The sequence below is a fragment of the Ananas comosus genome, linkage group 16 (genome assembly GCF_001540865.1).
Source record: "Ananas comosus cultivar F153 linkage group 16, ASM154086v1, whole genome shotgun sequence".
Classification (NCBI taxonomy): Eukaryota; Viridiplantae; Streptophyta; class Magnoliopsida; order Poales; family Bromeliaceae; genus Ananas; species Ananas comosus.
The window spans coordinates 6,946,981-6,973,849 of NC_033636.1; the positions used below are offsets into that span (position 1 = coordinate 6,946,981).

The window sequence follows — 26,869 nt, forward strand, 5'->3', positions numbered from 1 at the left end:
TATGGCTATAAAATTTTTGTCCTGTGAAATATACACTCCATGTAGCCGGGACAAAAATTTTATGGCACTATTCACAAACTAATAGTTTAAAAACAGTTCAGATGGGCGCCGTGTGGCCCATACAAGAAAGAGAAAGGATGGCCATCGGATGGACCACGTGGCGTCCGTACGCAGACGATGGCCACAAAAATTTTTGTCCGTATAGCAGTAGCATTTCGATCCCACCGAAGAAGCCAAAAAATAAAAAAGAAATAAAGATAAAAATAAAAAGGCTTTTTTTGCAAATGGCTCCTTAAAAAAATTTTATTTTAAAAGTAGCCCTAAAAATTTATAATTGTAAAAATAACTCTATCCCTGCCACGCTGGTGCCACGCAAGTGCCACGTTAGCGGGCTAGGAGCTTGGTTAGCAAGTTGAACACGGTGAACCATTCACCGTGTTCAATTTCATCGTGTTTTATATTTATATTCCTCTTCTTCTCTTTTTCAAAAATCCGAACCATAACCTGAAAGTCAAATTAAACCCGAACCCGGATCTGAACACGATGGATTTTAAAAATCTATACCTATATCCAACCCGACCAAAAATCCGAACTCGGACCCGAACCCGGCGGGTTTTAAAAATCTATACCGTTGAATGAAAATCTAAGGGATAAATATTATTAAATATTTTATATATTGTATAAATAAATAAAAATAAATTATGGATATAAATAATTTATTCGGGTTTGGGTTCAGAAATATTTCAGGTATCCATACCCATTGACATCCCTACTTCTTATTCCTCTTTTCAATATTTATATTGCGAAAAATACATATATTTGTAATTTTTCTAGACACGGTCGTGTTTGGACAAGGTGAGTGGTTTACCGTATTCAAATTAATACCATATACCAGCCCCGCTTGCGTGGCGCTGACGTGGCGCCTGCGTTGCAGGATGAGGTGTAAATATAAATTTGCTAGGGCTATTTTTAAAATAAATTTTTTCTAGGGGGCTAGATGCAAAAAAAAGCCCAAATAAAAAGGGTTAATTACACCAGTAGTCCCCAACCTTTTCATCAATTTTTAATTGAGTCCCCAACCTCTTTTTTTCTGCAATTGAGTTCCTAATCTCTTGATTTCATTTCAATTAAGTCCCTAATCTCTTAATTTTATTTCAATTAAGTCCTAACCGTTAAATAGGTGTTAAAATTGATGAAAAATACTACATCAACACGCCACGGAGTCACCATGTCAGCGCCACGGTAGTGTTGTGTCAGCGGATTGCAAAAAAAAAAGTTGGGGACCAAATTGAACGGCGCTGATATTGCGCGACTGTGGGGTCCCCAACCTTTTTTTTTGCAATCCGCTGACACAACGCCACCATGGCGCTGACATGGCAACTCCGTAGCGCTGACATGGTGCTAACGTGCCATTTTTCGTCAATTTTAACACCTATTTAACGACTGGGTCTAAGTTGAAATGAAATTAAGAGATTAGGAACTTAATTGCAAAAAAAAAAAAGTTGGGGATCCAATTGAAAATTGGTGGAAAGGTTGGAGACTTACTGGTGTAATTAACCCCAAATGAAAATAAAAAAGAGATAAAGCGGAAGCAACGCGAAGGAAACTTCTCGCCTCACCCGCGCGCTCCCGCCTCCCGAGCCGAGACCATGCAAGAGAGCGTGCTCTCCTCTCGCCGCGCTCCGCTGAGCCCCGACGCCGGCGCCGGCGCCGCCGACGACGACCACGGCGGCGGCGGCGGCGGCGGCGACAAGTCCAAGACCCGGAAGCCCCCCTCCCTCGTCGCCCGGATCTCCGCCTACGCCCGCGTCCCCGTCACCACCGCCGCCGCCGGCCGTGGCCTCCTCCTCCTCCTCCTCCTCCTCGCCGGCGCCGGCGCCGGCGCCGCCCTCGTCGTCCTCCTCGTCCGCTCTCGCCCCGTCGCCTGCGTCCCCCTCTACGACCCCCTCGCCCGCGCCGCTCTCTTCTCCGGCTCCCGCGACGCCCTGGCCTCCGATTTCGGCATCCTCGGCGTGCCCTGGTGTAAGCCTCTCCGGATCCCCCCCAAATCTCTTTCCTCTTTTCCTTTTGATTCGTGGCGATGTGGTTGTGTTGTAATCATTTTGCGTCATCTCGTTGATCTGAAGAGTTCTTGGAACTCTAAAGTTAGGGTTTTACAAGCTTTTGTTCCGTCTCCATTTCGGCCCCCGTTTGCTACGTCTTGAATAAATTATTTAATGATGATAACTTACGAAGATTTTCTTTGATTTGGTAAGAGAACATATTTTATCTTGAAGGCCGAATAAGATATTCCATTCTAGGCATTTGATCACATTCTTCTACTAAATACTACAAGTTTAAATTAAAGAAATTTACGAAATATGGATGTTAGGATAAGATATCCAATGATAATTTATTTGGTACGAAGATTTTTCTTGTGGTTGGAAGTTAGAAGTTTGATCTTTTGCTTCTTGAAGGGTTTTTGACATCCATGATTTATTTGGTAAGATTGCATATTTTACCTATGCAGTAAATTATCTTATTCCAAAAAAATTGATCTGAAAGCTGAATATGGTATGCCATTCTAGATATTTGATCACACTCCTCATTTACCAACTACATGTTTATTGAGTAAGTCGAAGAGTTATGCCGAATAAGATGTTCGTGTATCCAAAGAGAGCCTTAGTATTTTGATATGAGATTTTAATAGCAGAGATTATGGGGTTTCCAGGACTATTCTGTATTTAATATTGCTATGCAAATCTTGAGAGTAGGTGGGGGTATGACCTCATTGGTGAAATCCATAATATTAAGATACTTACACTTCTCATGTCATGGTAATCCTAACATATCATTCAGGGAACAGTCAAGGAGAAGAAGAAGGAAAAAATGAAAAAAAAGAAAAACATAAACTCTTTGGAGTGGGAATGGCATTATTCTTCTGTAAAAGATGCTAATCTAGATATCTTGGAAGGTTAAAAAGAATGGAGTAAAGTTGTTTTTATTTTCTTCAATAAATGTCCTCTTCCTTGGGATGCAGGAAATGAATAAATATCTATCAAATCACAAGGAACCTCATAAAGTGTTTTCTTAAGAGTTAAGCTTCAATCTTGCTATATTTCTTAAAAAAGCATCTCTCTTTTTTTTAATTCCATTCTTGTAAGGATAGATACTAGGATTTGCATTTGTAACTCTTTGGATTGAATTGATTTCGGCTACCATATGGCTTTGGTTGTTGCTATTTATTTCTGTTAGGTTTAATTCCTCTAGATGCAAGATATGAAGTGAAAATGAGATTTTTTTGACCTATCATTATATAACTTGTTGTTCAAGTAATGCATTTAGTAGTTTCTTAGTTGCTATGGTTTCTTGATTCTTGTTCTCGGTTAAAGGCAGATCGAAACATGGGAAAACAGTAGAGTGGACAACAAAGGATCTGCTCAATGGCCTGGAAGAATTTGTGCTGATTTACGAGAATCGGCCCATCAGGAACAATAAGTATGGGATGGGCTTTGATCACAGCTTCGGGCTTTGGTTCATAGCTCGTTGGCTTAAGCCTAATCTAATGATAGAGAGTGGTGTTTTGAAGGGGCATTCAACATGGGTTCTACGACAAGCTATGCCAGAAACCCGGATCATTTCACTCTCGCCCCGCCACCCGGAGAAGTATCTGAAGAAGGGGCCCGCATATGTTGATTCAAATTGCACTTATTTTGCAGGGAAAAACTTTGTAGATTTTGGGACTGTTGATTGGCGAAAAGTCATGAAGCAACATGGAATCTCAGATCTTAGTCGGGTGCTTGTATTCTTTGATGATCACCAAAATGAGTTGAAAAGGTATTTCTATTTTATTTGAAGCATAAGATGTTGCTACATGTTGTTATAGTCACTTTGCTCATTGTGTGATCACTTTATTTTCTGTTTTGCTGATATGTGTACATTCATTTTCATGTGGTGTACATTCATTTTCCACCATATACTGAATATCATACCTAACAAATTACTCCTATTACATGCGCTTGTGTAAGCATGAGGTGTGCAGTTCAAAGGTTTTTTTTTTAATATTATCCTTCATGTTTATAGCCGAATGTGTTTTAAACAGTTCAATTTTTTTTCTCTATCTACTGGTACAGATCGCAGCAAGCACTAAGAGCTGGATTCCAGAATCTCGTATTTGAGGATAACTATGACACTGGAACTGGAGATATTTACACCTTAAGGCAGATATGTGATCAATCTTATATTAGAGGTTTGCTTTCCTGTCCTTTGGTTGGTACATTGTGCATCAGTAGCTGTTTCAAAATGTTTCTTGTAATTTCAAATCTTCATCTTATCTTTCTTTTTAATCTCATAATAATGGTAAGACAAATATCTGGCTCTGTTATTAATATATGATTTATTGGAATATCTATCTATATTTAAAATGTCATTGCTGCGATAAGCAAGAATAAACGGTCGATGACATAGCAGGGAGCAGCAGACAAATTTATTATTCTGAAGGTGAAGATGCGACCTAGCCTTTATGCATGACATGTTCTAGGGCTGAATTTAAGCTTGAAAAATGTAGTGTTGTAGATATTGGTGTTTCTGATGGAATTTGTTTTGGAAATTTTTAATCAATGAAAAGAAACTAATTAATTTAATGAGAAATTATGCAATATATGCTGATATTTTTTGATAATTGGTGCTGAAATCTTAAAGAAGAAAGCAGCTTTAAGTGGAAGAACAATAGGTGGATTAAAATGATGTTTCAGAAGTCCATCCGATTAGAGAATGGTTGGTGTGTGAGATTCGTGAAAATTCCATGGAAGTTGTTGCTCTAACTGTACATCGAATCTATGTAATGTGCTGGCAAAAGAAATTTCATGTGACCAGCAACAGAATTCATTACTAAGAGTTGGGATGTAAGTGTAGGAATAAAAGGATGTACTGGGGCTATGAAGGGGCTTGTAGTGTCAGTACTAGATCTCAGCTTATTCTGCTCAACATTAGATCATATCTGTTACATCCAGGGCTTGAATGATTGCTATTGATGATTTTCTATTGTTTGATCAAGGAGTAAAGGTTATGATGAGACCAGTCACCACATAGAGTATAGCACCCCGGCTGGTTTTGGCCAGTAATTGTAGGTAGTACAACTGTCTTTGCATCAGTTATTTTCTGAAAACTAATTGCTACTGAACCATTACAATCCAATGAATTGCAGACTCTTTTTATGCTCTTGAGATAGTTTGTTTGATTCTCGTGCTAGTAATTACTAATTATATATACACTTGCCACTGAACATTCTGCCTGTCATGCTCTGCGCCGGGCTGCAATCAGTGGAGGGATAGTTGCTTATCTGCCTTAAATTTGTCTCCAACTCTTTCGATAATAAGAATTTTAATCTTGTGTGCTTGTAGCATGGGAATTTTTGACCGTTCATCATGTATAGTTTGATTTGTTCACTGTAGGTGGTGGGCATAGCTGCTTCAGAGATAGTGATGAAGCAAGAATAAGGTCGAGAAGAAAAATGTTTTGGGACAAAGCTGTGGACATTGATGAACTATGTGGGAAGGGGGACGCATGGTGGGGCGTTAGAGGGTACATGCGCGATGACTTCAACCATAGCAATAAGGCGATCTCCTACGCAGAGCATTTTCAGAACAGCAGGTTTCTGGAGTCGGTGCTGGATGTGTATTGGGAGCTCCCACCTGTGGCTGGTCCCTCGCTTACTCACCAAACCAGATACGACCCTGCCCGTGCACCCGATCCGATCATTGAAGATGGTCGGTACGGTTTATTCCGAAAGCTTGGACTAGGAAGATTAGAACCTTCGGTGTTCAATGGTTATACGCAGATGGTTTACGTTCAGATATCTGCCTCAACTTCCTAACTACACGCCGAGCAATTCGCAAGGCTGACTTTTATTTCGTCAAACCTACCATGTGCTTCATCGACCAGCTGTTTAGTTTTAGTTTGACATCATGTACTATGAATTTTGTGCATACTCCAGAGTTTTTGCTGAACAGAATTGAACCTGCAAAATTTTTTGGTACTTCGCTAGTACATTATATACAGTGTACATGAATTTAGTCTTTCTTTTGAATTTGTTGGTTTCAAAATGTAGAACGCAGCGGAAGTATTGGTTCGTACCTTTTGCGGAAGCGATTCGCGCAACAACGCGATGAGCCCGGATCGTTTAGATTGATTCACGTTCCTTGGATCGTCCTTGAAAATCTTCTTGCGCTCCGAACTCGCGGTGGATCGAACTACAAACGAGCACGATCGCAAATCCACCGTTCAAGTCCCTCTAGAATAATAGGTCAATAGAGGATGTGGTTTCTCTCTATTATTTTCTTATTCTCTCTCATTTTCCGTTCTTTTCCGTATATTACGTTATGTGGGATCACCCGCATATTTATAAGGGATTCCAAAATCCTTATGGCGTTAGAGATAAGGCCAAATCGATTATTAATTGTTATCCTAATATGACTAGGATTTATTTCTAACTAACTTTCCAATTTGAAAGCGAGATTAATTCCAATCCAATTAGATAACATAATATCCGTCGGATCGAACCCGCTTATGGGCGTACCCGATTCGATTTAACTGAATGCCAACACAAAATGATACCGGCAATGCGCATGATTATTACAATGATGTGTTATTGTAGTGATAGTGTGAGAGAGTTCTAAAAGAAAGTTGCAGGTATTTTCATAACAGCAAAGGCTCTGTTTGAGATTGCAAGGAGAACACCCACCTCTCGTACGGTGAGAAAATTCACTAGAAAAATATGCTGTTTGCTTTCATAGAAGCTATTGGATTGTGTAGATTGCGATAATTCGATTATGATATAACTTTTGGAGTATGCTTTACTTGTGAGATCGGAATAACAGTGCTAAGTTTGACAGCAAATTGGCTTCACCCAGTGTTTTCTGCAGCTAGATTGAGATCTCTACAAAATCAGAAGTAACAAATATATTCTTCTAAAAATTCAAATTCTTGTAAATATATTGGTGAATTACTTGAGTTATATTTTAAAATGGTAAAAAAGTACAAAACTCATCTGAACTATGAACCATTTTGATTCTACTGCCCAACCTTTTAAAATTTTGATTTTACTACTTAACATTTTAAATTTGTTTAATTTGAGCCAGTAAATAGTATTTTGACTTCAAAATTTGAATACATTGTTTATCTTTTAGGATTAGTTTTTTTTTTTTTTTTTTTCATGCGATTTTCACAACTATCGATTTATTAAAATAAGCAATAAGCTTAAATTTTAAAGTCAAAGTACAATTGACTAACTGAAGTTAAATAATTTGAAAGATTATACAGTAAAATCTAAAATTTGAAAGATTAGATAGTCAATTCAAATAGTCCAAAGTTCAGGTAAGTTCGCTATATATTTTCACCTTCTAAAATTTGTATAGAAAAATAAACAATTACATAAAGGGATATGTAAGTAACTGGACCAAATTTATGGAACCATATTAATTAACATTATCAGATATTCCTTGGACTGGAATTTGATTTTCCAGAACATGATTTAATAATATTTTTGATAGTCAACCAGCAGTTTTCATACCTGATACAGTTTTTTTTTTTCCGTAGTTTTTTTTTTTTTTTTGAGAGAGATAGGTAGTACGCTACCCGCTTCATTTATTTTATTGAAAAATAAACTTAGCTAGAAATATGAATCAACTTGGATTCGAACTTGGGTCTCGGGTACCAACCACCAAGTCTTTTGCCACTTGCTCAAGGATTTCAACTTGGCCCCGTAGTTTTTTTTTTTCAAAAAAATGTTTAGGTAGCCATGTACATTTGGAGGGATCTTCTTAAACAAATAAAAAAAAAAATAAAAAAAATTAAATTTGCAGTGATCCCAAACTTATTTGTCATTTTAAGTCTATAGTTTAGTTTATAAAATAGCTTTGTCCCGCTTTTGTTGCAGGACAACTATAAGCTTGAAAAAACTAAACAAGTGAAAATATATAAATTTTTAGTTTTTTCTTCTTCAGTGTATTTATTGTTGACACTGAAAATGAGTACTGGCGGGAGGAAACGTTAAAGAAAATTTGGAAAAGGAGGTCTACTGAAGGTTGGCCAATTTGGTTTCTACAGTTGCACATGAACACACATACTTTAGCAATCGAGATGCAGGCCCGTTTTGAATTAAATAATTCAAAATTCAAATAGGTGCGATCGAATTCGAAGGTGAGTAGTTGGAGGGTTGTCTAGAAAAGTAAAGCGACGAATCGCGAAAGTTACTCTGACGATCGCCACAGCACATCTATAAAAGGTGAAGGTAGTATCAGAGAGAAGGATTCGAACATCACGTCATAGATGCCAATCTACACCTCGTATAAGAGGAATAGTAGCTGCGAGCCTAGTACTAGTCATAATTTAATCAAACTAGTTAAGGGCCCGCGCGATGCGACAGGAATATATTATTACAGTAAATTATTATCATTCATATATATATATATATATATATAGAACTAGGCTGGAATACTATTAATAGCACCAATGACTAGGTGCTATTAAGTTTTCTACCCTTGGATTAAAAAATATGCGGTTAGGATGATATGGGTCCCCTAGAGTTGAGTGGGTGGTTGGTTGAATAGTATAATCTAATGGGTAAAAATAATCAAAGGGGTTAATCTAACGGCAGAAAACTTGATAGCACCAAGTGCTTGGTGCTATCGATAGTATAGCAGCCGGACTCTCTCTCTCTCTCTCTCTCTCTCTCTCTCTCTCTCTCTCTCTCTCTCTCTCTCTCTCTCTCTCTCTCTATATATATATATATATATAGAATTAGGCTGGAATACTATTAATAGTAAAACACTCTTTTTGCTATCAAGTTTTTAATCCTTGGATGAAAAATTGTAGGGCTAGGATGATATTAGTCGGTTAGAGTTGAGTGGTCCCCACTGGGTTATAATATTTAATCCAATGGTTAGAAATGATGAAAAGAGTTGATCCAAAGGCTAAAAAACTAATAGCAACAATAGGATTTTGCTACTAATAGTAGCCCAGTTCAACTCATAATATCATCCTGGCCCTACAATTTTTCATCAAAGGGTTAAAAAGTTGATAGCAAAAAGAGCGCTTTACTATTAATAGTATTCCAGCCTAATTCATATATATATATATATATAGTTCAGCTACTATGCTTTTATGAGTACAACCGTCTTTACATTAAGTTTTTGAATTAATTTTAAGATTAATTCCGGATTTAAATTCAAAATTTTAAATTTTTATTTTTGGGAACTAAAGTGAAAAATAAAGTTTAATATTGTTAACTCTAAAACCTCTTTTAATAGTGCCATTTTATTATGATGAAATCAAGAGATTCGAAAATTTAATTGCAAAAAAAAAAAAAGATTTGAGAACCAAAATAAAAAATAGTGGAAAGATTGGGATCAATATGCGATTAATTCGTAAAAAAATTAGACTCAAATTGACATGCAAAAAAAAACTAAATAGGCGATAGTATGAGAATGTCGTTAATTCTAAAATCTCTTTTGACAATGCCATTTTATTGCGATGAAATCAAGATATTCGAAAATTTGATTAAAAAAAATTGAAAACCAAAATAAAAAGTAGTGAAAATGTTGGGACCGATATGCGATTAATTCATAAAAAAATTACATGTGGGCCCCACAACCCCCCCAAAATAAGGGGATACATTGATACACTTTAAACCATATGGTACTAAAGTGAGAAAGTGCAAAACCGCACGAATTTAACAGTTATGACATAATCGCTATAAAATCAAGAAGAAGTGAGCACTTGATTGCAAAAAAAAAAAAATATTAGGGACTAAAGTAAAAATGGTGTAAAGATTGGGACAAATGATGTAATTGACCCTCAATTAAAAAGAAAAAGGAAATGTGGGACCCACAAAATCCCCCGAATAAGTTGAGTTCTTCTTTTGATTTCCAAGTCATTATAAATTTTCAATATAAATTGAAATAACAAAATCAAAATAAAAAATTTAAGTAAAAATTAGATTCAATTTAAAATTCAAATTTAAAATTTTAATTTTAATTTTAATTCAAACTTTAAATTTAAATACAAAATTTTAATTTTTATATGCAGCCCATAACCCCTCAAAATAAGAAGAGACTCAGTTTAAAATTTTAATTTCAATTTAAATTCAAATTTTAAATTTATATTTAAATTTATATTTTTTTGTATGTAGCCCACAATACTCCAAAATAAGAAGAGTTAGAAAAGAAAAAAAAAGAAAAAGCAAAAGAGAGAGAGAGAGGAGTGGGTCCCACAGGAAAAAAGCAAAGAAAAAAAAAAAAGCCAGTGCTCGCTTGTGTCCGCATTGGCTTGCGCCCATGCCCGCGCTTGCTTGCCCGCTCGCGCCCGCTCACCTGCCCGCCCTCGCTCGTGCCGCCCACTCGCGCCCGCTCGTGCCGCCCACTCGCGCCCGCTCGTGTATTATGGGCCCCACTGAAGCCCCAATCCCAGAGAGGACTGCCGTACCATTTTTGTTTCCACAATTCATAACTATGCAACTACATGAAATAGAGGTGGCAAAGATAAGCAGCAGAGATAAGACCAATATTTAAAATGAAATCTTGCAGTTCAAAGTAGGCTGTAATAATTTCTTCTCAAATTACTTAATTGTAAGATCGAAATGTAATGCCATTAGTAGTATTGCTCATTTGGTTTCCAATTAATGCGAGGTTGCACAAATTTTGTAATCTATACCATCTTTCAAACATTAATAGAAATAGTCATCATTGCCGACATCGAGTTCACATCTATTACCATCTATTACCATATATTAATCCCCCAAAAAAGTAGCCACATAGCAGGCTTAGCTTCAATATTTGATGTGGGCTCCATCTGCTACATTGGATTTTCAATCAAAAGCCCCTGATCTGTATATCACCCTCCCCCCAAAACCCTAAATCTTAAGTACTCTCTTAAAAGAGCCATCTTTTTCAAATCAAAACAAGCCAAAAACCTAAAAAAAACTTAAGTAGATCCAATCTTGACGAAAACCAAACAACAAGCATGATTAAACAACGCAAAAAAAAAGCAGATCATGGAACCAAAACTCGAAAAAATTACTAAGAGGCGGAGGGAGACGAACAATATTACCAAGTCTAATGCTTAAACTGTTAGAAAACGAAGTTAATAAGGAGGTATTGGGTGTAGCCGCGTAGGGTTTGGGATTGGTCTATTACTATATATTAATCCCCCAAAAAAGTAGCCGCATGGCAGGCTTAGCTTCAATATTTGATGTCGGCTCCACCTGCCACATTGGATTTTCAATCAAAAGCCTCTGATTTGTATATCACCCTCTCCCCAAAACCCAAAACCCTAAGTACTCTCTTAAAAGAGCCATCTTTTCCAAATCAAAACAAACCAAAAACCTAAAAAAAAACTCAAGCAGATCCAATCTTGACGAAAACTAAACAACAAGCACGATTAAACAACGCAAACAAAAAAAACGCAGATCATGGAACCAAAACTCAAAAAGATTACTAAGAGGCGGAGGGAGACGAACAATATTACCAAGTCTAATGCTTAAACTGTTAGAAAACGAAGTTAATGAGGGGGCATTGGGTGTAGCCGCGTATGGTTTGGGATTGGTCTATTACCATATATTAATCCCCAAAAAAAGTAGCCACATGGTAGGCTTAGCTTCAATATTTGATGTGGGCTCCACCTACCACATTAGATTTTCAATCAAAAGCCCTTGATCTGTATATCGCCCTTCCCCCAAAACCCTAAACCCTAAGTACTCTCTTAAAAGAGCCATCTTTTCCAAAATCAAAACAAACTAAAAACCTAAAGAAACTCAAGCAGATCCAATCTTGACGAAAACCAAACAACAAGTACGATTAAACAACGCAAAAAAAAAGAAGCAGATCATAGAACCAAAACTCGAAAAAATTACCAGAAGGCGGAGGGAGACGAACAATATTAGCAAGTCTGATGCTTAAACTATTAGAAAACGAAGTTATAGAGGGGGAATTGGGCGTAGCCGCGTAGGGTTTGGGATTGGAACGAGGTGGCGAAGGGATCGTCGAGGGGAGAGAGAGATTTATAAGAGAATTTTAAATCCGTTTAGGGTTTTAAATTCGATCTCCTATGCCCCCTCTATCGCTAACACTTTTCTTATTAGAGAAGGATCCTAATCTGTTTGTAAAAGATATGGAAGAGTAGGGAGCATATATACACATAAACTCATGCATGCATGCACGGCCTTTTTTCACGTCTAGTCCTTAAAGATAATTATTCAAATTTTTTCGTTGGCCGTTTCTTTTCCTTTACTTTATTGAACCGTTTCTTTTCTATTACCTGTTCGTCTACCTTCCTCCCTTTTTTGTCATATAAATCCATCCTCCCCTACAATCTCACTTCTCTTTCCTTGGCGAGAGGCGTCGCTGGTTGAGAGGAATCGAACGAACATGGTGGCGACGCCCGATTGCAACGCTCTCAACTGGTCCAAGGCCATCTAGGTCCTCAATTCCCTCCTCGCCCAATCCTGCTCCATCCAAGACCTATGGTTTTGAATCAACCTCTTTGATTCCTTTCTAAATCTCTTCTGTTTCTATGTTGAATCGCGTATTTCGTTGGATTTTGATATATTTTTTTTTGTTTTTGGTTAAGATTACCACCATTTTGGGTTTGGATCATGAGTTCTTAGGGTTTCTATGGTGATTGTAGCGATCAAGTGTTCTGTTAGCTACAGCAAATTGGAGCACCACAAGCATGTGATCAAGGAGTGCGACAAGGCATTGCAGCTCGATCCCACTCTTCTTCAACCTTAAAGGTTATTTCGATTGTGGATAACTAGATCTTGCTATCTGTAATGTTTTTTAACTGATTGATTCTTGGTTTTTTTTTATTAGGATTCTATTTTCCTAAGATACGTGAATTGTTGGATTGATTTCTTGCTTTACTTTCCTGTTGTAATTTGGAAATCAACTTGGAATAGTCTCTACTAAATAATCTTTTGATCTTTTTATTAGGATGAAATTATCTTGAATTCCTATATTGTGATGACTAAATAACTATCTCCATGAAAGGGGCATCTTTTTAGTCATCATTTTTAATAAACCTAAGAGATCATATACATATAGATAATTTTGAGGTTTTCTACCCAGCACAGAGCACTACCGAGCGCCAATTGCCAAGCTACAAATACCAGAAAGTAACAAAGTAGGAGGAGGAATAGCAGAAGGAATAGAAGCAACGAAACAGAAGGGGAGTAAAAATCCCATCATCCAATTGCTATTTATAGACAACAAAGTAGAATAGACAAAATCAAGGTCACCGAAGGAAAGTGGTGCCTCTCATCCACCAATACAGGCTGGCAAAGACAATGCCCGCAGGACACCCCAACACTTGAGCACCATGCCGCAAGGACGGTTGCGTTTATCGAAGAGAAGGTGACCCTTGCCACCAGCCTGGCACCCCGGACAGGCCATTAATGAAAGTATGAAGGTGACATAACAGGGCATTAATGAGGAAAAAAAGAAGGAGGGAGGAAGAGACAACCGCCATTCCGAGGGAGGGAGGGGAAGAGACAGCCGCCATGCCGCTCGAAAAGCCACTGCGACCGCGGAGGAGAAGGTGAGCCAGCACACCTGGCACCCCAGACGAGCCATTAATGAAAGTATGGAAGCGACATGGCAGGACATTAATGAGGAAAAAATGGAAGGTAGGAAGAGACAACAGCCATGCCGGAGGGAGAGAGGAAGAGACAGCCGCTATGCCGCTCGGAAACGTCGCTGCGGCCGTGGAGGAGAAGGCAAGCCAACAAAATCGAGTCGAGAGAGGAGGAAGCGAATCGGCACCAAGGATGGGACGCGAAACCCCCTTTCGTTTTTTCCAAGGATGGGACGTAACACCGGCACAGAACGACTTTTGGGCTCCCCGAATGCTAACTTTTTTTTTCCTCTCAAGGATGGGACCCGCCAAGGATTGGACCTACCAAACCCGGGGAGCCCAGTTTTTGGGCTTCCCGACGCCCTTTTGCTTCCCCTTTTTTTTTTTTTTTTTTTAAGATGGAACCTGCCAAACCCGGGGAGCCCAGTTTTAGGGTTCCTGATTTATGGATAACATAGATAGTAGCTGTTATATAATCACCACCACAATCTTTAATGATATCGCCCTTAATGATCGTAAAATAAATACATGTAATTTTTTAATATCCGCAAGATAATTACGTATAATTTTTTAAGGCAAATTGAAATTTATCCTTAAAATTAATAATATTTTAAAAAATGAGACTTAATTGACATACGCACTAAGCTAATGCAACTTTATTGCAAAAAATTGAAATATTACTAAATTAGGGATGACAAGTAAAATCGGGGAAAGTTGGGGAGTAAGGATGCAATTAACCTCCGAAACAAAACCCTGTAAAATGTATCAGTAGCGTTGCTCATGTTCTAGAGGCGCCACGCTTCCTCCGTTCCTACGCCTAGGGTTTATAGAATCGACCATCTAATTTACGAGCAAAGGTGCCATTTTACTTGCGAATTCTTAGTACTTCTACAATTTTCCTCCCAATTTGTTGTTATTCTATGCGTTTTTAATCTGTGTACTCTCTCTCTCTCGAGGAGTTTGAAGGAAATGAGCTCGGCAATACTCCGATCTGCTTCGATCGATCTTGTGTTGCCCCACAAGGTGAGCATTTGTAACTGTAATTCATTGAGCAGCAGGTAAAATAAACAAAAAAGTCGATTTTTTGAGCTAAAAATTTGATTTTTAATTGTAGAATGAAACCCTAAGGTCGAAACCACAGCAATGTAATGGATCTCTTCTTCGTGCGAGAGCATCTGTTGCTTCGTCGCCGCAAAGCTTGCGGTCTATGAAGGAGATGATCGATGTTTCGGAGAAATCGGTTCGAATCGGGGTCCTGGGTGCTAGTGGTTATACTGGGGCTGAGGTTGGTCTTCTTCTCTTTTTCTTGTTGTAGTGGTTAATTAATTTTTGGTTAGTTTTATTAAACCCCAAATCATAAACCCTAAACCCTATACGGCCATGTTTAGATGCTAGAATAAGTTATCCAGCAATAACTTATGCACAATGAGGATTTATTTTTGTGATTGCAATTTAGGAGTTTGATTTTAGCTCTTTGGAAGGTCTTGGCGACCATGATTTGGTAAGACGGTATAGTTTAGCTACAAGGTGATGTGTTTTATTTCAAAACAAATAACTTGAATGCCGAATATGGTATGCCATTTTGGACATTTGATCATACTTCTCATCTGCCAAGTACTATAAGCTTCTTGAGCAAATTGAAGAGATGTGCTGAATAAGATGTTCATGCATTCCTACCAGGCCTAGGAAGATTTTCTTTTGCAATTGCAAGTTAGGAGCTTGATTTTAGTTGCTTGCAAGGTCTTGGCTACCATGATTTGGTTAGATGGTGTATTTCACTTATGAGGTAATTTATCTTATTCCAAGAAAATGACTAAGAGATTAGATATAATATACATTTTTAGACATTTGATCATATTCCTTGTCTACCAAACTACAATCATCTTAGGTAAACAAAAGAGATGTGTTGAGCAAGATGTTCATGCCTCCAGATAGGCCCTAAGAGATTTCTTTTATTTCTTTATTTTCTATAACGAAAAATTGGGGGTTGCTTCAATGCTTGATTAAGATTAGATTTCTTTTTTTTTTTGCACATACTTTGTAGGAACTACTCATTCTCTTTATTTTGTGTTTACATTTATTCCATTTCTTCTCTTTTATCAATTTTCTTCATATATTTTATACATTTTGTACGTGATCATAGATGAGCTGAAGTGTAAACAAGACATACAATCATACATGTCAAGATGATGGTCATTGAATTTGAAACAACACATGCATGTGTAACATCTCTATCGTAACAATGGAATTTAGGAGTCAAATGCAGTTTTGTCCCTAAAGCATTGTTGTAAGATTACAGTGTCTAACATTATTGTTCATGATTTCATCAAATTTTTGTTGAATCATCTACATCTAGTGGAACTATTATGTGAACGACCTTTCTCTATCTTAAATGTTTGTCCTGAAATGTTTGTAAAATACTTTGTTAAGGTTATTCCTTCTATTCCTTTTACATTAAGAATTAAAACTTCTACAATTTACACTATGACCGGAATGTGTCGATGCTTTCACAGATGCCGTTAGACTTTCTTGTGATGTCTTGTTGATCTCTCTCTCTCTCTCTCTCTCTCTCTCTCTCGTGGTCTGCAATTTGTATTGTTTCATTTGATAGATTGTTCGGCTTCTGGCAAACCATCCACACTTTGGTATCACAATGATGACTGCTGACAGAAAAGCTGGTCGATCGATTGGATCGGTGTTTCCTCACTTAATGGCACAAGTAAGATTTGATTATCCTTTTTAACAGATATGAATCTTGAATAACTTAGTATTTTCTAATTCCATTTTAGGAGCTTACAATAGTTTTCTTTTTTACGAGCAATTAATTAGGCTCATAAAATATGCTTATCTCTGATGCCTTTTATTTACAGGATTTGCCTGCAATGGTTGCAATCAAAGATGCAGATTTTTCTGATGTTGATGCTGTATTCTGTTGCCTGCCACATGGAACAACACAGGTATATCTGCATCAAAACATTCTTTACCTTCAAAATGTTGCTTATTGCAGGATTCAGAAAACTGCTGCATCATTGTGGTTAATTGTTCGTCCTTTTTACGACTTCTAACTCTATCTATTTCTTTTTTCTCACAGGAGATCATTAAAAGCCTGCCTAAGCAGCTGAAGATTGTTGATCTCTCTGCAGTATGCCTTGGGTGCATTTATAGTACCTGTTGAGATATCTGATTATTTAGATGCACAGAAGGAGACCTTGCAGAAGTTTCTGTTTGGTGAAAAACTGAACCGTTTAATTGATTTAACATTTTCACAGGATTTTCGATTGCGCAATATTGATGAATATGAAGAGTGGTATGGCCTACCACATAAAGCACCAGAGTTACAGGTACTGCTTATTACGTATTTTTTTTCGCTATCTCCTTCAGTTGTTCAGCCTTGGATTTGTATCCTCTCAGAACTTACTCCTGTTAGACTTCACTTTGGTTGCACCTACCTGAATAAGTTTCTTAAAGTGTTTGTCCCTATATGTTGAGATATGTAATTTAGGCTGGTTTCGGCTGTATATTTTCATATTTGGTCCTCATAGACCAGCAGAGTAGAATGATTCTATTCCAATTTTCAGTAGAGATTGTTTTGTATAGTATCAATGATTTTGTTTTTACTTGGATTAGAAAGAGGCTGTATATGGTTTGACAGAAGTTTCAAGAGACCAAATTCGAAATGCACGACTTGTTGCAAATCCTGGATGTTATCCTACGTCCATTCAGCTTCCTCTTGTTCCACTTATAAAGGTTTGAACTCTATTCTGTATAAAGCAACATATATTTGGGGGTCAATGTAGAGTATACTGCATATCTAGTTTTGAATGTTTTATCTAATGAGATCCATTGAGGGCCTATGTGGTTGCCTGATTTAATTAAGGTGCTGTTTAAAGTATTGCTATGTGGCAGCACAAAGAAATGGACTTCAACGAGTATGGAGAATTTGCTACTTTATTTTTAGTGCTTGCACTTTCTCATGACTAGATTCTCGCTTCTAAATTTCAAGCACTAATAGTAACTAGATGCATCCTTCTGATGTGAATGTATCATTATAGACGCAAGAAATTAAACTCTATTCATTTTTCACTTACTCAAGAATTGTCGTGCCATTGGCATGCCCTGTGTTGCAGTGCCAGCTGCATAGCACGGCACGGCACGAGACAGCACAGCAGCACGAGTGTGTCAATTTAGGCACGCCCCTTTGGCACATCGGCACATATTGACATGGGCTTTTTTTAATTAATTTTTCATGAAAATTCAGTTTTTTTTAGAGTATTTTAATATCCCTAAAGACGATAAAAATGGTTTATGTATTTTTTCTCACACAATTAGGTAAGAATAGAGTCCTAATCATCTTAATAACAAAAAAAATTGTTTTATTATATTATGAAGATATATGCATGAAATAAAAACCAATGCCATTATTGGACAAAATTTTATGGGAAAACACTACCATAAATAAAATCATTGGGTCAAAAATGATGAAAGAAATTGGAAAAAAAAAATCTTTTTACTTGTATTTCTTTTCCACTAAATGTTGGTCTCATAATGCAATGGAACTTACTAATTGCTCCAAATTTTAGTAGGTTTACAAGATTTACATATTTTACGCATTAAAAACTTTTGTAGAACTTTTTACCTTACAAAACTCAAAAAGATTTCAAAAAAATGTAAAAGAAACCCATTATGTCGTTACAGCCTTACAGGGTCGACACGATGCCGTGTCACGTGTTGGCATGGTCTCGGCACGGTACAGCAAAGATGGCATAGCAATCCTTGCACTAACGATAACAGATTATCTAATATTTTATTTTATTTTTTTTAGGCTGGCCTTATAGAACTGAGAAACATCATTATTGATGCCAAATCTGGGGTCAGTGGAGCAGGTTCGAGCTCACCATATACAAATCACTTGTTTTAGTAAATGTTTAGTTGATGTTATATGTTTCAACATCCTGTGAGTAACTTGTAATGATGAAAATTTTATAGGGCGCGGAGCTAAGGAGGCAAATCTTTACACTGAAATTTCAGAAGGTCTTCACTCTTATGGGATTACGAAGCATCGCCATGGTACCTAACTACCATCATAATTTCGCAACTACTCAACATTAATATTCATCTTCTTAGATCCTTCTTGGACAGATATTTGCTTCTGTACGGCATCTTATAATTTTTATTTGATTCTGTTTACATAGCTTGTGTTTGAACTCCATGACGCTATGCTAAACCTTTTACCATGTCAGTTCCTGAGATTGAACAAGGACTTTCTGATGCGTCACATTCTAAGGTGACTGTGAGCTTCACCCCACATCTAATGCCTATGGTAAAATTTTCTTTTTTCTATCAGTTTTGTCCTTATGAATCATGTCGTACAGAAATTTTATTTCTCCGAATTGCTAGAGAATAACTAAAGTCCAGTTCTTAACTTTTTATCTAATATATTTACTTGAATAGAGCCGTGGAATGCAATCGACGATATATGTGGAGATGGCACCTGGAGTGACTATTGATGATTTATACCAGAAACTATTGTCTACTTATGAGGTATGTTTCGTTGAAGAGCAATGCTACCTGCACACCCCAAAAGGAGGGGTAGATCTTACACCCCTTCATGCAAGGGTCAATATTTGGCCCTCGTCTTGTCATTTTTTTTTTCGTAAATATTAAAAATTTAAAGGGTTTGTCGACCTTAGGATTAAGAGTTGTAAGATTTACACCCCTTTTGAGGTGTACAACTAGAATTTTCCTTTGTTGAAATGATATGAAGAAAACATTTTGCTCAGAACGTGCATTATTGGTAAATTAGTATTTAGCAATACTTGCATAGAAGCCATGATTAAACTGATTCATTGGAAATAAAATGGTCCCTCCAGTGTTCATGAAGTGCACATTGTTATTCAATTGTATTCAACATTCGAAGATAATGTCGTGGCCGTGTGTACTTTTTTCCCCTTCATAGTTAGGTATATATTTTGGAATAAATGGAGCTGAGCTAAGTTCAAATTTTGTGAGTGAACTTTGAATTCGGAAAAGCATTGTACTATTCTCTTAAATCTCGACTGGCTTCGTTCACTTTTTTCTCGCTTTTTTTTTTTTAACTGCCTACTTATTAATATTCATTTCAGGATGAAGAATTTGTCAGGTTATTGGAAAAAGGAGCGATCCCTCACACACGCCATGTTCGGGGTTCGAATTACTGCTTCATGAATGTCTTCCAAGATCGGATTCCAGGCAGAGCGATTATTATCTCCGTTGTATGTGTCATCTCAGACCTCAGATTTTGTCATTAAGCAGTGGGATTTACTCACCATTTCAGAATTTTCTTTTCCCAAATGTACAATACTTTGCAATCGTACGCAGATTGATAACTTAGTTAAAGGAGCTTCGGGGCAAGCACTACAAAATCTCAATCTGATGCTGGGATTTCCGGAGAACATTGGCCTTAACTACCAGCCATTGTTTCCGTAAAATATTTCCTTTTTCGCAAAGGTAAGCAATATCCTGCTGGGCTTCTTATGTTTTAAACTCTTTTGTTTCTTTTATGCCCTAATTATTTCGACTCACTTGTATAGTGTTTTAGCCGCAGATTGAAGCTGATTATAACTCCATGCTTGTTGTTGCAGGGGTCGCGAATGAGCTCCTGATTGTTTACTTTGTTTCCACCTGATGCTTAAAAAGCTAAATCATGCGGCAGGCAGGTGATGAAGAGATTGCAGTGGTGTTATTTTGTATAATTATTTATCCGTAGTGATAACATTATACAAATAAGATAACTTAAATCGTTTACTTCTGTTAGTTTCAATAATCGTAGCATTTGTTTACTATTTGGAATAATGTAATTTTAAGGTCGGAAATGCTTGTATTTGTCATGATAAGATGATAAATGTGATGATTGTTCTTTCAAAATAAAAATCTGATAAAAGTACTTTTTACTGGACTATTTTTCCCTAACTACTCAAATTGGTGAGTGAAGATTTTGATGTTCGTAAACTAGAAATGTAATTGTGAAACCAAATTCTTACATCCCGTTTGGTTCGGGGATAAGGGGTGGGATAACCTCTTATCCCTCTCTTTATACCCAAATGCTATTTTTCGTACCCGATAACAGTAGTTCTCGTATACCTGGAATAGGCCGGTATAATTTAATATAGACCAAGATTAATTAAATTCTAATTAATAATTTTAAATTATTAATTAATTTAATTAATATATTTAAATTATTAATTAATCTAATTAGTATTAAATTATTATTTTTGAATAACTAGCTAAGGGTGGGAATAGTTGTTGGGAACAGCTGTTTCTATCCTTATTTTTATTTTTAAAATTTAAAATTTTAAAAATTTAAACTAATCTCAAAATTAAAGTTTATAATTTTAAATTTTAAATTTGATATTTTATATTTTTCAAATTTAAATTTGATCTTAAATTTAAAGTTTGAAATTTAAAATTTAAAATTTAAAATTTAAAATTCAAGTTTCTAAATTTTAAATTTTAATTTTGAATTTTGGAATTTAAAAGTTAAAATATAAAAATTAAAAATATAAATATAAAATTTAAAATTAAAATTTAAATATAATGGGAGAGATAGTATTATTATTTTTTATTTATAACTATCCATTATTCTCTTTATTCAATCTTATTTACTTAAATGCTATTTTTCTTATTTTTGGAAACAATTCAATTTTTATCTAAATATAAAATTGATCTAATTCTTATTTATATCTTAATTCATAAATATTTTGAAATAGATAGTTCTTATTTATATCCGAGTCAAACAATAATGGGTTTTTTTTCACTATTATGACCCAATGCTATTATGCTAACATTCCTTCTCAATCCGAGTAACCTGGGCCCTGTCTTGTTACCTGTGGACCCAAACCTAACCCTAGGATTCCCTGACGAACCCTATTAGCCTAATCTGGGACTCTGGTATCTAAAAGCACATGCTTTGTCTAATAGTTTTTTTTTTTTTTTTTTTTTAAAAAACACTTTCAATCTTTTTCTTTTTTTTTCCCTATAATTTAATAAAGTTATGATGCACATGGACACCAGAGAAAGAAGAAGTTAGATGCTTCTCCGGTGGCGACCGGCGGTTTTAATCACCATTTTATAACATTAAGAAAGAAGGAATCGAAAGCACCTTCGAATTCTTGAAATCACTCAAAATGTAGAACCACAGTTTCAAACTAGATCGAAGAGATCGTTTGGTTTAAGATTTGTAATATTTTAAAAAAATATTATATTTTTTATACTCGAACTGACAAGTTTGGTACTAACTTATCGGACTATTTGGATTGGGGGAGGTCATTAAGAAGTAGCATAGTTTTAATTAACGGACAACTAATGATTCCCCTTAAAATAAAAACACCTCTTAACTAATGATCATTTAGTACTATTAATATTTTTTACAAGCATATCCAACTTGAATTGCGTGAACGAAGTGGCCTCTTTATTTTTGAAATGCGTACATCCTAATTTTATAGATGGCAAATGGAGTAACAACCACAACACCAGGAAGTACATGTTTTCCCTTTTTCTTTTTTTCTTTTTTTTTTTTTTCTAATTCTTTATGGTTATTTTTTAAAAAAATTTTTCTTCCTTCCTGGCTTGTGAAGATGGGTGGGGATCGGCAGCGGCAGTGGCAGTAAGATTGGAGTCAGTGGCAGTGGGGTGGGGGGGACTTCAGGGGGAGGACCATCATCCATACTTCGACAGCGTCCACGCAGACAACGCCCTTTCTTCACGTGCTGTGGACCCCACTGTCTCCACCACCACCACCACTACTACTACTTCTACTACTACTACTACTATTACTCCCTATTACTCTGTCTGTACTCTCATTTATAGAACTAGGCTATTATGCTATTAATAGCACCAAGTCATTGGTGCTACCAAGTTTTTGACCATTGGATTAAGAAATGTGTGATTAGGATGATGTGGACCCCCTAGGATTGAGTGGGTGGTTGGTTGAATAGTATGATCTAACGGGTGAAAATGATCAAAAGAGTAGATCTAACGGCGAAAAACTTGGTAGCACCAAGTGCTCCGTACTATTAATAGCACAGTAGCCGGACTCCTCATATATATATATATATATATATATATATATATATATATATATATATATATATATATATAAAATATAAGCTTTGCTTTCCTTTGCTTTGGCCTTTTGATTACTTACTACCGCTCCTTAATCCACAAATCAGAACTTGCCCTTCCCTCCTGGAGTCTTATTATTATTATTATTATTATTATTAACAGCAGCAGCTAACGAACTAATAAATTAATCCTCCTGTGCCTGTGCCTGTGCCTGTGCCTGTGCGCAAGATTATATATCCCCTTTCTTATCCGGTACACAAAATCAATCAATGCTCTCCGGCACCCATTAGCAGAAACCGAGGCATATATATACACTACTTCCCTAACTCCCTCACCTTCAAATATATTATTTATATTTATATTTATATTTATATATATAGATAGAGAGAGACAGATCGAGAGCGTTACCTAATCTTTTTGGCCATTGGTGTTGTCGCCCTTCGCATCAGTCGTCATCTGTCATTTGCAAATGTCGAGCCGGAGTCGGCACCAGCAGCCGGGGGAAGGGCCGCCGGCGCCGGCGCACCCGCATCCGAAGCATCTGAAGACGCCGCCGCGGGCGCTGTTCTCGTGCGGCATCTTCGGCAACTGCGCCCGCTCCGTCCTCAGCCCCACCGCCCCTCCCTCCACGTCCGCCGCCGAGCACTCCCCTCCGACGACGACGGACGACAAGCGCTCCGCCTCCGCCGGTCCGCCGCCGCCGCCCCGCCGCAGCCCCCCCGCGAGCGGGCGCACCCTTCGTCGTCGTCGTCGTCCTCCTCCTCCTCTGCTTCGCAGAGCTTCACCCAGTGCGCTTCCCCCTCCAACCACCACCACCAGCAGCAGAAGCAGCAGCAGCAGCAGCAGGAGCGATACTACCGAAGGAGGAGGAGGGGATGAGGAAAGAGATCGCGGCGACGATGGGGAGGGGGAGCGGAGGCGGCGCGGAGGCGTTCAGGGAGGCGGAGAGGAGTTCGCGCGGGGAGAGGGGGCGGCGCTGCGGGCGGTGGAGCGGGGGTGGGGAGGGAGCCGCGGCGGCGCCGGCGTGCCCGAGGGGTGTGGAGGGGTGGTGGGGGCGCTGCTGGAGGCGGGGACGGCGCGGGCGGCGGCGAAGGCGCTGCTGGCGCTGCTGCTGCGGAGGGGAACCGGCGGGCGGCGCGTGGAGGCGGGGCGGCGGCGGCGGCGGTGGAGGCGGTGGCGCCGGCGGGGCGGCGGGGCGGACGGCGGAGCGGGCGCTGGCGGCGCTGGAGCTGCTGTGCACGGTGGGGGAGGGGGCGGCGGCCGTGCGGGCCCACCCGGCGGCGGCGGGGGCGCTGGCGCGGGCGGCGGAGGGGATGGCCGGCCGGGGCAGGGAGTGCGCCATCGCGGTGCTGGCGGCGATCTACGCAGGCGGCGGGGGCGGAGAAAAGGAGGGGCCGCCGGGGGAGGTGGCGCGGGCGGTGGTGGCGGCGATGCAGGGCGAGTGCAGCGCCCGGGGCCGGCGCAAGGGCGCGCAGCTGCTGCGCGCGCTGCAGGACAGCGGACGCCTCGACCTCGCCTGGGACGGCATCGGCGGCGGCTGCTGAGTGCTGACCACACCCCCCCCTGCCCATCCATGGCCCCCACGGGTTTCGACTTGCCGGTGCGTTAGTAGCTCTATTTTTCATTATTCTTATTTATGCGAAATTATATAAAACTTATAAATATATTTCTGGGCCAGTCAAAACTTCACCTACCTTAATAATATTATGATGATGACTAGTTTGCTCGTATCAAGTTTATTTGAACTGTTTCGATTACTTCTCAAGTGTTTTTCGTTGGTAATTTATATTGGGGATGAAGCAAATAAAGAATAAACGAACTTTTAAAGTAAATTATTATAACCCCTTTCAGCTAATCCAGGTATGTATTTATTTTATAAATTTTTAAAATTTATAGATAAACTTCAAACTACTCTTTATGGTTTAGCTCCTTTTTTACTTTTTTATTTCCTAGTTTAAGAAATTTTACTTTGAACCTCTGTGGTTTAATTCTTTAAAATTCACTAAAACACACTATATGTACTACAGAGTAAAGTGAAATTTTTTTTAAAGAAATTAAACTTGCAAAATAAAAAATGAGTTAAATCATAAGGTGACAACGTAAAACTTTTTAAACTACATAATGAACAATACTACCCGCATACCCCTAAGCGTGGTGAGGTGTACGATTTTCACTCACTCTATTCGAAGGCCATTAATATTTTATTTGTCACATCAATTTTTTTAGGAGTGTAAGATTTATACTGTAACTATTAGAAGTAATAACTCATTGGATCCAAATTCTCAACTCAAAATATTTAAATTTAATTATTATTATTAATATATCTGTCACTTATGAGCCCATCACACTCTTCCACGTTATCTAATATGGGAAGAATGTGATGGATTTATCTAATATGGGAAGAATGTGATGGATTTATAAATAACGGACATGCTAGTAATAATAATTAAACTTAAATATATTGAGCCAGTAGTTTGAGTTTAACGAGTTATTATTATTAATGGGTCGAATCGTTACATATAATTTTAATCTTTGAAGATATTTAAAAATTTGGACGGAAAAATATAATAATATAATATTCAAATTTTATACGAATATAATCTTTTATTAAATTTTTTCATGGCGGAGGCTGCTTCAGAGAACGTCCCGTTCGTGCTACGATTGCTGACGTGGCGGACAGAGGCCGGGATCCTTAGGATCGGGATCGGACGGTGGAGAGAGGGAGTTGGTACAATTGAGGGCTGTGTATCTGCAGCTAAGGGGGCGTTTGGATTGACGAATTTGTAGATTCAACGTAAGTCAAGTGTAGTGGTGTTTGAGTTTCCCCGAAGTGTGATTATTTTTCTGTTGTTTGTTTTGACGTAACTTGTACCACTGAAAGTTAAATTTAATTACTTCTGCTGTTTGTTTTGATGTAACTTGGTGCTGGTAAAATTAGTTTTTTGAGTTCCGTTGTTTGTTTTGATGTAAGTAAGTGGATCCCATTATCTCCTAAATATAGTAATAAATTTATTACTATAAAATTTAACCTATTATATAATTAAATTTTTTATTATTATTTAAAGATAATCTTAATTTATTATAAATAAGGTAATTTTAACCCATTATAAAGAAAGTAGAGTTTAGGTTTTACTGTTTAATAAATTGTTTAGAGAAGGTTGAGTGTGGTGGAAGTCGAGTTCGGTACTTTAGAACCGGAAGTCGAGAGTAGGTGAAGTGGAGCTCTAACGTAACTTGAGTTACATTATATTTTTCACTTACACCAAAACAAATAACGGAAGTGATGGAACTTGAGTTCCATCACTCCACTTACACCAAAACAAACGAGCCCTAAGTATGTATGTGACTGGTAGTTTTCTGGTACTTACTGTAAAGCTCTTCTTGAGTCTACTGCTGCTGCTGCTGCTGCTGCTGCATCAGTTCACTTGTTCTCCATTTAGTGAACAGTTATTTTATTTTTAATCTAAATTCTGATTTGTTTATTTACTATAATCTTAGGCTTAGTTTGTACTTTGTAGGTGGTATGGGCTGTTTGATATTAAAGTTCATTTAATCCTAATAGGCAAAATAAAATTAAGATGAAAATTTATAAGAATATATTTATTTTTTATTTCTTTGGTGAAATAATAGAAAATATATCATAACCGACTACTCAGTGTAACAGAAATAAATAAAATACTTTTTTTTATTGTACTTGCTCACTACACGTAAAGTAAGCGCCCCGTAATTTTAAATAAAGTCTTAAAATTTTTCCCGTCCCCTTTTTTTTTTTATGTTAGGTTAATTGCACTAGTGGTTTCCTTTTTNTGCTTATTTTAGAGATAGATACAAGTTCAGATATAAGTAAAAATGAGACCATTTTTGCGTTTGGATAAAAATTAGATTGTTCGCCGGAATAAAAAAAATGGCGTTTGGATAGATATAATGGAATAACAAGAAATAATTAGTTATAAATAAAAAAAATAATGATATTATCCCTCTCATTAAATTTGAATTTTACTTTTTAAATTTTAGATCAAATTTAAATTTGAAAAATATAAAATATAAAATTTTAAATATAAAATTTAAAAATTTGGAATTTAAAAAATTATAAATTTTAATTTTGAAATTAAATTATAAATTTTTTAATAAATTTAAAATTACTCTCTCTCTCTCTCTCTCTCTC

General features: G+C 37.4%; 3 protein-coding genes across 6 annotated transcripts; all 3 read left to right on the forward strand.

Moving 5' to 3' along the window:
- LOC109722269 lies at window positions 1,570-6,059 on the forward strand. Its single transcript, XM_020250243.1, has 4 exons — window positions 1,570-2,022; window positions 3,372-3,816; window positions 4,113-4,228; window positions 5,433-6,059. The coding sequence occupies exons 1-4, from the start codon at window positions 1,650-1,652 to the stop codon at window positions 5,852-5,854; spliced, it is 1,356 nt and encodes a 451-aa protein (XP_020105832.1). The 5' UTR covers window positions 1,570-1,649; the 3' UTR covers window positions 5,855-6,059.
- On the forward strand, window positions 14,331-20,539 carry LOC109722501 (probable N-acetyl-gamma-glutamyl-phosphate reductase, chloroplastic). 4 transcript variants are annotated; one of them, XM_020250587.1, is made up of 15 exons: window positions 14,331-14,462; window positions 14,565-14,628; window positions 14,720-14,890; window positions 16,217-16,324; window positions 16,476-16,562; window positions 16,697-16,747; window positions 16,875-16,946; window positions 17,233-17,352; window positions 18,428-18,488; window positions 18,592-18,672; window positions 18,846-18,925; window positions 19,057-19,146; window positions 19,728-19,856; window positions 19,963-20,091; window positions 20,226-20,539. In XM_020250587.1, exons 2-14 carry the CDS (start codon window positions 14,575-14,577, stop codon window positions 20,068-20,070), a joined length of 1,212 nt encoding a protein of 403 aa, XP_020106176.1. In that variant the 5' UTR covers window positions 14,331-14,462; window positions 14,565-14,574; the 3' UTR covers window positions 20,071-20,091; window positions 20,226-20,539. The 4 variants fall into 4 exon arrangements, with proteins under 4 accessions (XP_020106176.1, XP_020106178.1, XP_020106177.1 ...); XM_020250589.1 differs by having other exon boundaries at window positions 14,333-14,462; window positions 14,562-14,628; XM_020250588.1 differs by having other exon boundaries at window positions 14,333-14,462; window positions 14,572-14,628.
- On the forward strand, window positions 23,580-25,570 carry LOC109722090 (spidroin-1). The gene is made up of 2 exons (XM_020249976.1): window positions 23,580-24,304; window positions 25,343-25,570. The coding sequence occupies exon 1, from the start codon at window positions 23,580-23,582 to the stop codon at window positions 24,246-24,248; it is 669 nt and encodes a 222-aa protein (XP_020105565.1). The 3' UTR covers window positions 24,249-24,304; window positions 25,343-25,570.